This window comes from Tremella mesenterica (genome assembly GCF_000271645.1).
Source record: "Tremella mesenterica DSM 1558 unplaced genomic scaffold TREMEscaffold_9, whole genome shotgun sequence".
In the NCBI taxonomy this organism is placed as follows: domain Eukaryota; kingdom Fungi; phylum Basidiomycota; class Tremellomycetes; order Tremellales; family Tremellaceae; genus Tremella; species Tremella mesenterica.
This window is the reverse complement of record NW_006711233.1, coordinates 742,815-755,133: the sequence shown is the minus strand read 5'-3', so window position 1 is coordinate 755,133 and position 12,319 is coordinate 742,815. Positions and strand designations below refer to the sequence as shown.

At 45.0% G+C, this 12,319-nt stretch overlaps 4 protein-coding genes across 4 annotated transcripts; 1 reads left to right on the top strand and 3 right to left on the bottom strand.

Annotated features, from left to right (window-relative positions):
• Positions 1-463: 463 nt before the first annotated feature.
• TREMEDRAFT_63917 (uncharacterized protein) lies at positions 464-1,982 on the bottom strand (the record flags this gene model as incomplete). Its single annotated transcript, XM_007006141.1, has 4 exons — positions 464-956; positions 1,140-1,407; positions 1,532-1,683; positions 1,903-1,982. The coding sequence occupies 4 exons, from the start codon at positions 1,980-1,982 to the stop codon at positions 464-466; spliced, it is 993 nt and encodes a 330-aa protein (XP_007006203.1).
• Positions 1,983-2,617: 635 nt separating this feature from the next.
• Positions 2,618-3,097, bottom strand: TREMEDRAFT_63916 (uncharacterized protein; the record flags this gene model as incomplete). Its single annotated transcript, XM_007006140.1, has 2 exons — positions 2,618-2,719; positions 2,804-3,097. 2 exons carry the CDS (start codon positions 3,095-3,097, stop codon positions 2,618-2,620), a joined length of 396 nt encoding a protein of 131 aa, XP_007006202.1.
• Positions 3,098-3,396: 299 nt separating this feature from the next.
• Positions 3,397-8,552, top strand: TREMEDRAFT_44997 (uncharacterized protein; the record flags this gene model as incomplete). Its single annotated transcript, XM_007006027.1, has 18 exons — positions 3,397-3,554; positions 3,599-3,624; positions 3,678-3,857; positions 3,915-4,027; positions 4,073-4,170; positions 4,220-4,651; positions 4,695-4,790; positions 4,835-4,911; positions 4,955-5,248; positions 5,292-6,504; positions 6,544-6,611; positions 6,657-6,751; positions 6,798-7,105; positions 7,224-7,367; positions 7,454-7,610; positions 7,738-7,796; positions 7,939-8,173; positions 8,416-8,552. Exons 1-18 carry the CDS (start codon positions 3,519-3,521, stop codon positions 8,550-8,552), a joined length of 3,768 nt encoding a protein of 1,255 aa, XP_007006089.1. The 5' UTR covers positions 3,397-3,518.
• A 634-nt stretch (positions 8,553-9,186) lies between these two features.
• Positions 9,187-11,555, bottom strand: TREMEDRAFT_63914 (uncharacterized protein; the record flags this gene model as incomplete). The annotated part of the gene is made up of 5 exons (XM_007006139.1): positions 9,187-10,148; positions 10,380-10,830; positions 11,030-11,140; positions 11,189-11,255; positions 11,500-11,555. The coding sequence occupies 5 exons, from the start codon at positions 11,553-11,555 to the stop codon at positions 9,187-9,189; spliced, it is 1,647 nt and encodes a 548-aa protein (XP_007006201.1).
• Positions 11,556-12,319: the final 764 nt, after the last annotated feature.

The following is a 12,319-nucleotide window of genomic DNA, read 5'->3' as shown; positions in this document are numbered from 1 at the left end:
ACTTTACCCATAAAGTCATCTATATTGTCTTCGAATCAAATGTCAACCTTCTCAGTCCTCACTCTAAGTTATAGCCACAGGTAGATGGAAGAATGATTATGCATCATTGGAGGACAAGAAACTTAGTCTCAGTGGAGCGCACTTATATCTCGTTCTAATGCTCTCATAATGCGAAAACATCAGGAATCCGGCATGTGTTAATCTCATCCAATTTGTCCGAGGCAACATCTCACACCTGCTGAAACGACGGAGATGGGAATGGGGTCCCAAGGATGATATTTTCACAACGTCCGCCCGTAGGTGGATGTCTTGTTCGACTACATCGAAGAGATGGTACTACGTTTCTCAGATGTACGGTGGTCATCATTTCTCTGGCCAGAGTTCGCACAGTGGTGACTGAGCATGTACATATGTTAAGTAGTCCCAGCTTGCACAAGGTTGTATTTACTCTACAAGCATCCCCTCATTGACCCTCCCCTTTTCTTTTCCTTTTCTTCTCCACCTTCCCTCCCTCCACGCCTACGCCTGTTAGATCTACCATTCTCCCCGCTCCCACCTCTTGCACCTCAACAATATCCTTCGCCTCTTTCTTCCCCTTCCTCTTCGCCTGCTTTGCCTTCTCAGCCTCTTTCCGTCTTCTCTTCTTCTCCCTCTCATTCAGAAATCTCTCATCTATCACCTCAAGATCCTTCGCATTAGCCGGGAGAGGCTGGAGAGAAGAGTCGTATGCTGGCAGGACAACCTTCTGTCTTTCTTCTCTCGCCGTAGGAAGTCTGTGAATTTGTTCTTTCGTTGGTGAGGTCATTATGATATCGTCATTTTGATGTGAAGGGAGGTCTTCATCTGTCGGAGAAGGTGGACGAGGGATGAGAATGGGAGAGGGAGGTGCTGGAGGGTTGGAAGGATCCGAAAGAAGGGAGCCAGTGAGTGATAACATATGATTCGTGACTTGTAATCTGATATTAGCTCCTTCCTATGCTTCCCTTATCACAGGCCTCGCAAGGTTAACCATGGCACAACACAATTTCGTCCGTACTCGAGCACCGAGTCATTTCTCCAAGCATGACAAGGAATACCACCAAGTGAGATGACCGCCCTGGAGAGGAAAGAACTGGTCGAAGAGAAATATCAATACTTACCCAATAACAGTAAACTTGATACCTTTACCTCCTTCACCCACCAACTTCCCAGTTCCTCTTTCCTTCCACCGTCCCACCTCGACTTCTCCAGCGACGATCTGTGTCTCTGATTCTGCCTCCGAGTCAGAATCTGACGGTTCATCGAGAGGATCGGTATGTTCAAAGTAAATTCTATCCAAAGGTATATGTTGGAGTGGAATGGAGACGTTGAATGTTTTACCGAATAATAAAGATATGTGAGATGGGGAAGAAAGGGAATGTGTACCATCTAAAAAAATTCGGTCAGCGTCTCTACAATGCATATATTTAAGGTGTATGATTGAGTAGTTCAGAATGTGTAATAATTGCGTCCAATGATAATCTGAGAAAGAGGATAGAATCGTTTCACTCACACAACCTTTGTCCAAGTTTCGGTGCCCAGACTAAGGCTTCAAACTCTACCTCGCAAACACCAAAAGGACATTCGTTGATGATTTTCACAGTATCATCCATCATTTCATGTTGTTGATGAGCCAATAAGACCCCTCTGAGTTGAGGTACGTATCTGTTGAATCAGCTTTCACCTTGCATAAAACTCTATGTCTGATCTATATAATTGTTGACTTGTTCCTTTTCTAGCGGAATGACAATCTCTTCATGGAGGATGATATCGGTTTTGTTGTCACCACAAGGATACGTTTGAATCAAGCTACGAGGAGGTCGAAGCAAGCCCGAGTCGGAGATGGTGTAAGTGGGAAGGAAAGTTGAGAAAACATTGACTCACCTCATGATCATCCCATCCAACTTTTCTTTCACTCCAGCCATATAATCCCCTGCAAATTTTGGAGCCACGCTCAGTCTCATACTTGTGCGATCAAGTTGGAATGGACTATTTTTCTTAGACTTCTCTCTATCTCTTGGCTGTCCATCTTGATGAGATGTATTGGTGTTATGTAGGGGTAAGGGAGTGTCAAGGTGTCGTTGATGTTTCTTATGATGAGAGGATTTATGTTTCTTGGATGGAGAGTTTGAAGGGGGTTGTTTGCGTTTGGAGGTGGAGGCTGTTATTTGCTCTAAGGACATGGTGGTATAGGTGGTTCTGATGGAAACACCTCGTGAAGATGACCCTCAGAGCGGGGTGGGTGGTGGAGCGATAGCAGTGCAGGGACGCCGGGAGGAGATGTATTGTTATATCAAGGATGGACTGAAAAAGATGACGTTTGAACCGAAAAAAAAGTTGAAGTTGGAAAATTTCAGGCACGTTTGGGTCTCATTTTACCTAACTCATACCATCTAGCATCTAGATTTTACGTGGGCATTTGGAAGGTTCATGCATACATCAGAAGTGCCGGACAAGGACGGGAGCACTACATAAAGAAGTCCCTTGAGATCAAATGATGCGTCTTGTATATGAATGGGATATAGGGGGGGAAGACCGAGTGAGAGCGAGAGTCAGAGTGAAATTGAGCAATGGGGATCTGCTAGCCACTGAGAGAAAGTCATGACGGTATTATAGGGGAAGTGGTAGCAGATTCTGTGATCGTAGGTGGAGGAGGACTCCAAGCGTGTTGCCATTTATGTGGTGTAGTCAATACTCCTCCCTGTGACCATCAGTCACCTCCTTGACATCACCTTTTTCCGTAAAGGGGGAATCTGAGGAAATGATAAGATTGAACTTCACTCACCCTCTCTAACAACTTGATAACCGTCTTGGTAGGTTGAGCACCTACACTTAACCAATACCGTATCCTATCCACACTCCATTCCACCCTTTTCTCCTTCTTCTGCTCCCCTTTTTCCCTTCCGAACACTCTCGCGGCGGGTGTGATAGATTCAGGTGATAAGATCCGAGGGATAGGGTCGTATATACCCAGAGTCTCTATAGGAAGGGCGTTACGAGGTTTGTGGTTTTGTATAGCTACGATGTGGTAGAATGGGGTGTTTCGTTTGCCGTGACGGGCGAGACGTAGGCGGATCATGTCGGGTCCGAAGGAGGGTGAGTTGATGTGAAAAGGGGAAGGTAGGGGGAATTCTTTTGGCGAGTCACGAAGGGTCAAAAGAAAGAGCAGTTTGGATGACGATACCGTGGTTATGAGGTACCGTGTGAACGACTGTTGAGATGATGAGGGGCTTTGCGGTGGTGATACTAAGTAGTACTAGTAGTAGTATTGCAAGGTTACTTTGATAGTTTAGACGAAGAGAGTTCCAGTAGAAGCGGAATCAAATTCCTCAACCATGCTGCATGCTGCATGAACCTCTCTCCTCCCTAAACCACACACGCATTCCACCCATATATTTCTTCTCCCCTCCCCTCACCGCCTTTCTCACTATATCCTGCTCAAAGAGCGTGAATTGGAGCGTCTCGCTGACACGACTTTGAATCCCAACCGCTTTCTCATCATGGAGTCTAACGCTCTCGCCGCAGAGCTAACAAAGGTCAGTGCTTCCCTTCTCCTCCCCATCACATGCTCACACGACAGCTCAATTCGACAGATTCTGACCTCCGGTGAGCTCATCCCCACCTCACTGTATCTATATATGGTGTCCTGATATCTAAAGTCTCATGGCTTTGAGCGACATTGGCAAGCAGCTCAGAAATGTACCTGGCACCTCGAAGACCTTATCGTCGAGAGATCATTTTCTGGCAGACCAATCTTCCGAGTCCCGTTTGGTCAACAAGGTCACCGAGATCTTGCAGACAGATCCAAACTCGGAAGTGAAGAATATGGCCGTGTCGGTGTGAGTCCAATTTGATAGAGAACAAGTTCTGAGTTGGTAGAAGAGGCTGATGAGAAGTATCGCCGTATTGAGCAAACGATGTCGGAGAGCTTTACTTCATCCTATCATACAATCTCTCACAGATGGTATAAATAGCAAGTCGGAAGAAGAGAGAGAGATAGCGTGTCTGGGTAAGTACACCTCAAGAAGGTAGAAAGTGTCGCTCACACGTATAGCATTGAAAGCCGTGGTGTCAGAAATCACCATAACAGATCAGAAACAGATAATTGAGGTGGAATTGATCAATGAGAAATGTTTAGCGGGTCTCAATACGGCAAGCCTGTCTTGTCATACATCAATTCCAGACATGGTTGACAATCTAGCCAGAGGTCGAAACCCAGACTGCTGCTCAGCTTTGTCAAATTCTTTCAGATCTATACACCCGGACAGCCGACTTTATTGTCATCTCAGACAAGATACAATCATCTGCACAGAAATCACTGATACCCTTGTTCTACTCCACCACTCCTGCCATTCGCAAACGTGTCATTTCCACTTTTGCCGTCCTTGTCTCCATCATTCCAAATCTATTCGATGACCATCTCAAAGGCATCATCCTGCAAGGCTTACAAGGTGACAATGATGGACCGAGGACATCGGTATTCATCATCAACGTTTTAGCGAAGACTTCATTGTCGAGCAAGATCGGGGTGTTCGTGCAGGAAAGCGATTCGGCTGTCATTCGGGCGATTATCGATTTCGCCAAGCTCGCCCCGAATGTGGATTCTATGGAGACAATCGAGGCAGCTCTTGGCGTGAGTCAGATAGGAGGTTCAGGGATCTTGAGCTGATATCAAGACTCTTGAAACACTATTACTCCGATGTCCTACGGAAATGTCGGGCTTTATCATGCCCGTCACCCAACTAGCCTTGGACTTGATCAAATATGACCCCGTAAGGCCTTACTCACGCTCATGACTTGTCGCTCACCTCTTCAGAATTATGTGACGAATGACGAGGAAGATGAAGATATGGAAGACGAACAAGAAGAGGATGACGAATACGACGAAGATCCGTGAGTTGCATCCTCACCACACGGAAGGTTATGCTCATTTCAGCTACTCTGATGACGAAGATGACTCTTGGAAGCTACGACGCGCCGCAGCTAAAATCCTTTACGCTTTGATTGGTACACGTAACGAATATCTGACAGAATTCTTCAATTCCGCCGCAATACCCCTAATTGCTCGCTTCAGTGAGAGAGAAGAGAGCGTCCGTCTCGAAGTGTTGTCCGCTTTTGAGAACCTTCTCAAGCAAATTGCCATTGCCAAGTCTGCTGAGGTCGCCTCGGGCGGCAGGAATAAGAGAAAGAGAAGTCAGGACATGGATGAGGACAGTGTGACGGAAGATAGGTGAGCTCTGTGCGTCGCAAGGTGTAAGACGCTAATAAAGCAGTATTATCACCTCTGTCCGAACCTGCGTTCCCAGCCTGCTCAAGTCGCTACTGAAACAACTATCCTCCAAGTCGATATTGACCAGGGAGAAGAGCTTTAATCTCCTTCGCCTTGTGACCGAAATCCTCGAGGGTGATTTAGATACGAGCTCTGATTCCATCTGCGATGCCTCGGTTCAAGCCTTGCGATACACAGAAGGGGCATCGTCTTCTCTTACCATCGCCGCCCTCTCTTTCTTCACCGTCTTTTTCAAGTACCAAATATCTCGCGTATACGCCAAACATCTCCCCGCTCTTGTTCCTTCTATCGTCCGATGTATGAAATCTAAGCTCCAGCGAGTAAGCTTTAAAGCTTTCGCTACAGCCTCCGCTCTGGCGCAATCAGCGCGACCCAGGGGCTCGTCGTCACCATTGCCAAACCCTCTTGCACAGCCCATTGAACAGCTCTTGGCTGCTACTACAGACGTGCTAGGCGATGCCACCGTTGATGGTGAAGTCCGTGAACAAGCTCTGGAAACCCTCGGAACTTTACTAGTACACGAAGGCGACGTTTTATCTTCTCGCGTGTCAACCTGCTTGCCTCTCATCGGTGCTCGCCTAGGAAGTGAAGCCACTGCCACCGCCGCCATTGTCGTCATTGGCAAAATAGCCGACTCGACCACATGCGAAGCACCAGAGTTTGACTCTTGGTTCTTGGAGACCTTGCCTCATGTCGTATCCGCCCTTCGACGATCTCGCAAGACGTCGAGTCGTGCACCCGAGCTCATCTGTTTACAAAACATCCTCCTGAGGTTAGGCGACACTCTACCTCCAGCCAAAGCCATTGAGATAGTTTCCGAGTTGCGGTCGACCATCGACACTGCTCCCTCCATACAGGTCATCGCGACACTCCTTGAACAGCAACCTGCCTGTCGACCACCAGTAGTCGAATTGGTCCCATCAGTATTACAAGTGGTAAAATCTTCAAACATCAACAGCGCCCTCATCGACGCCCTTCTGCGATTCTTCGGGGCTTACGTCGACGGCGACGTCGACTGTGCCACAAGACTCGTGCCGGCGTTGGTAGACAACCTCGGTACTGAAGCCTCTCTCCCAAACGGAACGATTGGTGGTGCTTCCGCTCAGCTCACCACGGCCAAATGCATCGGTATGGTCGTCAAGCATTCTCAGAGAAATGCTGCAGGTGTAGTGACCATGTTTCACAGGATGATCAAAGTGGGTCCGCGATATTTACTGATGATGACTAACGAATAGTCGGCAAAAGCTACCGAGGCCAGTGTATATCTCGCCCTCCTTTGCGTGGGTGAGATAGGAAGGACAACGTGAGTTATTAGCTTCACCTTTTCTTTCACAGCTGACATTTTTAGGGATCTATCAGCAAACACGGACTTGTTTGAATTGACCCTCACGCTGTTCCAGAACCCTAGTGAGGTCATTCAATCGGCGGCAGCTTTTGCGGTTGGTGAGCCCGATGACATTTCTTGGCAATGCTATGTGCTGACGCTCAGGCAACATGGCTGTCGGATCTCCCAGAGTCCTTCTTCCCATGCTCGTGAGACATATTGAAAGCGGGACGACTGAAAATGTACGGATCCTTCTCTTGCACGCTCTCAAAGAGGTCGTCCTGCACTCCCCGACGGCACAACTGGAAGTCATTGCTGATTCTCTATGGCGACCACTGTTTGAGAGTCCAAAGTCCGCGAAAAAAGCTGGTGAGAAAGAGGAGTTGGGAGACGATGGGATCAGGAATGTGAAGGCTGCTTGTATTGGCAAGCTCACAACGGCCGCACCAGCCAGATTCCTTCCGCAACTTCAGGTGAGTTGACGTGGTCCACTCGTCCTACATCTCCATACCAGGCTCCCTCTTCCCGCACCTGTCTCGCAAATAATTCGCAGGTGCGATACAGCCAAGAGTGAACACGCTGATATTCCAGGAGCTTCTCCGATCCTCACCGGAAAACAGGGCGCTTGTTGCGGCCGCCGTCCGATATACGTTCACAGACACCTCTTCGTCGTATGATGAGCTTATCGCGCCGATCATTGTCGACTTTTTGTCACTCATGCATGATGAGAATTTAGTGAGTGATTCATCTGTTCTGGACTCATGCATTGTTCTCTCGGCTCTCAATGACTGGGGGATCCGGTGGTTGGGCTGACAGGTCAGGTTGTAAGGAGATTATCTCTCGCTTCTCTGAATGCTGCAATGCAGAATAAACCCCATCTCATATTTGACAAATTGGGAGTGTTACAGCCGTTGTTGTATCAAGAGACGGAGATAAAGCCGGAGTTGCAGAGAACTATCATGATGGGACCTTTCAAGGGTAAGTTGACTGGCAGTTCCACTCCCGTCACCGTCTCCCTGTGTTTGAGGGAAATCGCCTTTTCATAGCTTCGTATATCCAGACTGTGCAACGCTGACAACGGCTTTGAGTGGATGCTGATGATCAGTCACCCAAGATGACGGATTGGAGAACCGTAAGACTGCGTATGAGACGATGTACACTTTGGTGAGTGGCCAATTTCTTGCTACCCATTCTCTTCTCGGCTCATTTCCCATGGCTGTGACAAGAAACGTGACAAAACATCCTTCATCGAATTTGCCGCATGATTGAATATCATAGACAGTCGAAGGGTATGACTGATAACTAGCTCGGTGCAAGCTTCTACAAAGTCGACCTAGGCACATTCACCGACAGGGTCTTGGCCGCTCTGAAAGATGTCAACGAAATTAAAGTTTTAGGACTTATGTTACTCCTCCGTCTAGGAGAGTGTGCACCTACGACCATCTTGCCAAGATTGGACGATACGGTCGAGTCACTCAAAGGAGTGATGAAGGATGTAGAAGTGAAAGACGATACGGTGAAGCAAGATCTGGAACGGAAAGGTAAAGCTTTCTCCCATCTCGTTGACCAATTGTCCCACCCATCTTTTCATTCTCTCATTTTCTTGTTACCTTTCTCTTCCGTACATGTACATACATCATTTCTTCTCTCGCATAGAGTGTACCTCATTCGGAATATCAAGCAGTAAAGTCTTTGTATGAGTACTTCATTCGGAATTTGTATGGTTTCTGTTGAGAGTGACGCGTTTCCGCTTGACGTCGAGAATGATCATTGACGAAAATAGAAGAATTACAAAGATCAGTCATACGTACAGCTGTACCATTGTATCAGATGAGTACACCTCAACAAGCTCCGGCTTTTCACGCTTTTGTACAAAGTGTGTTGAATACAGATAGGTGGAAGAGTTACAGGGATATGTAGGGGTAGGGGAATCTATCATGCGGAAGGGAAGTGTATGTATGCATTTGATCATCTCGTACTGCTTTCTCTTCAAACCAACGCTCTATTTTCCTATCGCCGACTTGATATCAAGAATCGTTTCCTCGTCAGGGGAAATGTTCCTCCATGTGTGAGCTTCACCTAGCTGTTTGGGTTCAGGTCAGGATTGTAAGTCAAGCATGCTCATTGTGCATGGATTAAAGATGAAGACTGAGTAAACTGCATTGACATGGTACAATTTGAAAAGACACCTTTCTAAAACATCGACTTGAAGAAACGAAACATTGGTGAGTTTCTCATGATACAACTGACAAGAAGAGGTTTGACAAAGCACACAATTTTACTTTACTTTCTTCTACCCTGATTCCACACTTCATTCTTTCCTCTTCTTCACACATCTCCACCATCCCTCTTAAAACTTAATTTCTGCCTGACAGAGCCGCTCAGCGGTATCGTACCCGTTCAACCACATCTCCGTTTATCCCAATTCACACTCTATCAAATCAACCCCTGTACTCAACGACCATTTCTCCAATCCATCGTCCAACGACTACTTGAACACACGACATTTCAACCTTTTTTTTTCGTTGACTTTTGACAAAAATGAAATCCAAATTCATTGACCCATCTTCTGAACAAAAGTAACTGGTTTATGTTCAAAAGGACTTCTCAAATCCCCTCCCAAACCTCTTACCGCCAACCCACCCGGTGTTCTCTGACGTTTAATCATCTTTTCTCCAGAAGCATCATCACTCAAACTTCTCGCTAAATGTATAGGTCTCAATGGTAAATTCAAAGGTATCGGTCTTCTGGGTTGTATAGGAGCACCAGGTATGTTGGATTGATTTTCAAGACCATTTTCGGAAATAGGAGTTTGAACCGTTATGGTATTTTCAGAATTTGGTGATGAAATAACAGAATTGGATCGAGTAGATGTTGGTGAATATGTTGCTGTTGTTGAACTTGGTGAAGAAGGTGATAATCTTGAAGTTTGAGTTTGAGTTTGAATAGGATTCGATTGTGGTGATGGTGGTAAAGTAATTGTCAAAGTTATATTCTCACCTGTTGGACTTAAGATTGTACCTAAAGTAGGAGTTGGAGTTGGCGTTGGAGTTGAAGTTGTTGAATGAAGTTTCATTAAATTGAATGAAGCTGATAAAGGTGTACGTGGATCTTGAATTGATTGCATTGAATTCGAATTGGTCGAATTTGAATTCGAAACATTCGAGTTTGAATTGAAAGAAATGATAGAAGATGAAATTGGTGATGTAGAAAATTGTGTATCTTCTGAAATTGGAGAATCTGATTCTCCACCTAATTCCGGTTCTGATTCGATCTCTTGAGAAAGATTAATGTTATTGCTTTCTTCATCGATAGAAGAAATGGAAGACATTGAAGAGATAGAATTCAAAGAATCATCTTGATCTTGATCTTCTTGAGAAGAATATAAATCGGCAGAAGTGAATGATGGTCCACGTGAAAGAGGTGATGGACGTGGTAATGGTGAATGAACAGAAGGGTATGAAGGTCTACGATTACATAGAGTTGAAAGATTAACGTTGAAGGTGAATGCGAGGGCTAAAAAGTGAGCTCGAAAGTTCTCAATATCCGTCTTCCTTTACACGAAGTGGTATACCAAACTTCATCAAAACTTGCCAACATGTGTGGTTTATGACATAGAGTCGTCTCATCTCGACAGTGACCTGCCCAATCGATTCACTTCTATGAGAGAGGATAAGGGGCAGTTCGGGCAATCGATGAGATAGTAAAGATCTTGAAGAGGCGAAAGGAGGAGAGTATTTGACTTACGAGAAGATAATCCATTTTTGGAATGTAAAACACCACCATTACCAACAGTAGTATCTTGTAATGAACTACTCAACCTTTGTGCAATAACGATACCTTCTTCATCCGAATTTTGACCAAGTAATAAATCCATACTATCTTGATGTCTAGCTTGTCCTTGTATTCCCAAAACGGTCAAACTTGGTCTTTGATTTCTAACATTCATTTCGGTCGATGTAAGAGTAACAGGAACAATAGCATCTTTATCCGATTTTCTATGACCCCCAACAGAATTTCTTGATTCTATCAATGCCAGGTTGAATAAACGTTCACGAGTTGATCTTGAGTCATGGGGCCATGTAGGTGAAGAAAGTGATTCTATAGTGACTACTTGTTTACATAGTTGATCTAAGATATGAGAAGGTGGTAGTTCTCCTGGAGCCCATTCACCAGCGTGAGTAGCTTGATGGAGGTACTAGGGGTTAATGAATGGTATTTCGTTCCGAACCTCTGTTCAAGCTTGGATCCGAGATCAAGGGGTTCGCAGAGGTAGGATAGAATTGATCGGACCTCGTAAGATGAGGAAAATGGAAGATACGACGAGTAGATTTGAACAAATGGTTGAGGAGATACAAAAGAAGGAGAAGGAGAAGGAAGAGGAAAAGGACACTTACAGCTTGTAAAATACCCTCTTGATGCTCAGTCCATGGTATCTTTTGTTTCCCAAATGGTGATAATGGTATGTAAGGAGTATCAGGAGTCATGACCATTTGAGTTTCCTTTGACTGATTCGGTCATTATCCAAATTTAAATGATCCGGTAGAAAAACTCACATTGGTGGATATGTGGAATTGTGGGTTGAAAGGATTAGGAGTTTTCATACTATCTGCACTCTCCGGTCTGTCATCAGTAATCAGGCCATTCCTTCCGCGTAATCTTTGATTCGTGTCCAAGTCGAGGAGTCTCGACATCAGAGGAAACTGCACTCTTTTCAAGACTAGAGTCAAGAGCGATCTCCATTCTTGGTGAGAGACGGGCGAGAGGGAGCTGCACCTGGTGAGAGACTCCACACCATTCCTAAGACGCTAGATGGAAGCAAAAGGACGATAAAAGTGGTATAAAAGGTAGATGAAAGAAGACTCACTGAGCTTGAGGTACTTCCAAACTCAAATTCACTTGTCTTCTAGCTTTGAGTGACATCTTGATACTTTGATTTATTCGACTCTCTCAATCTTCTCCAATTCAATTACTTATTGTATACTTCTTGTTCTTCTATCTTTATTCTTCACCTTGACACTTCTACTTCTTGTACAGGTAAGATTTGTATAGTATGATCGATAATACTTCAGTTGTGCGGTAGGGTAATTGACAAAATACGTAGCGGAAGAAGTTATTCTTTATCGATACCCAGCTCCAAGCTCCACCTTATATATTTGTCCAAAGAGCGAACTCACGAAATAACGTATGTTTTCTAGGATAAACAATCGTATTCAAGTCTCGTTATGGTATATTTTATGATAAAGTACGTTATTGACGTCAAACTCGATCGATGGTATATGTCGGTATGTGTATGTTGTTCTTACACCTATTCATCCCAAAGTGGGGAAGTGTACAATGGCCAATGGAGGATAGAGGAAAAAGAAAAGATTCGATCGTTTTTCAAAAAATTACTAAAATGTTGATATAAGTGAGAGTAAAATAGATGATTAAGAATGTTGTAATGATCGACGTCGATTTTGAAAGATCTTTTTTCCAAAAGAAACAAAGTGGTAGGATATCCGGTACCCACAATTCCCAGTTATTTGGGTGTGTTGAAAATGGTAGAGTAGAGTAGTAGACAGGATGGTCTTCTCAACGGTTGTAGATAGATGGTTGCTGAGTGACGAATGTCCAAGGTATTGAGGTAGGGAACTCAGAATAATCTGGACTTTGGGATGTTTCACCTCGACGACAAAAGTTGATTT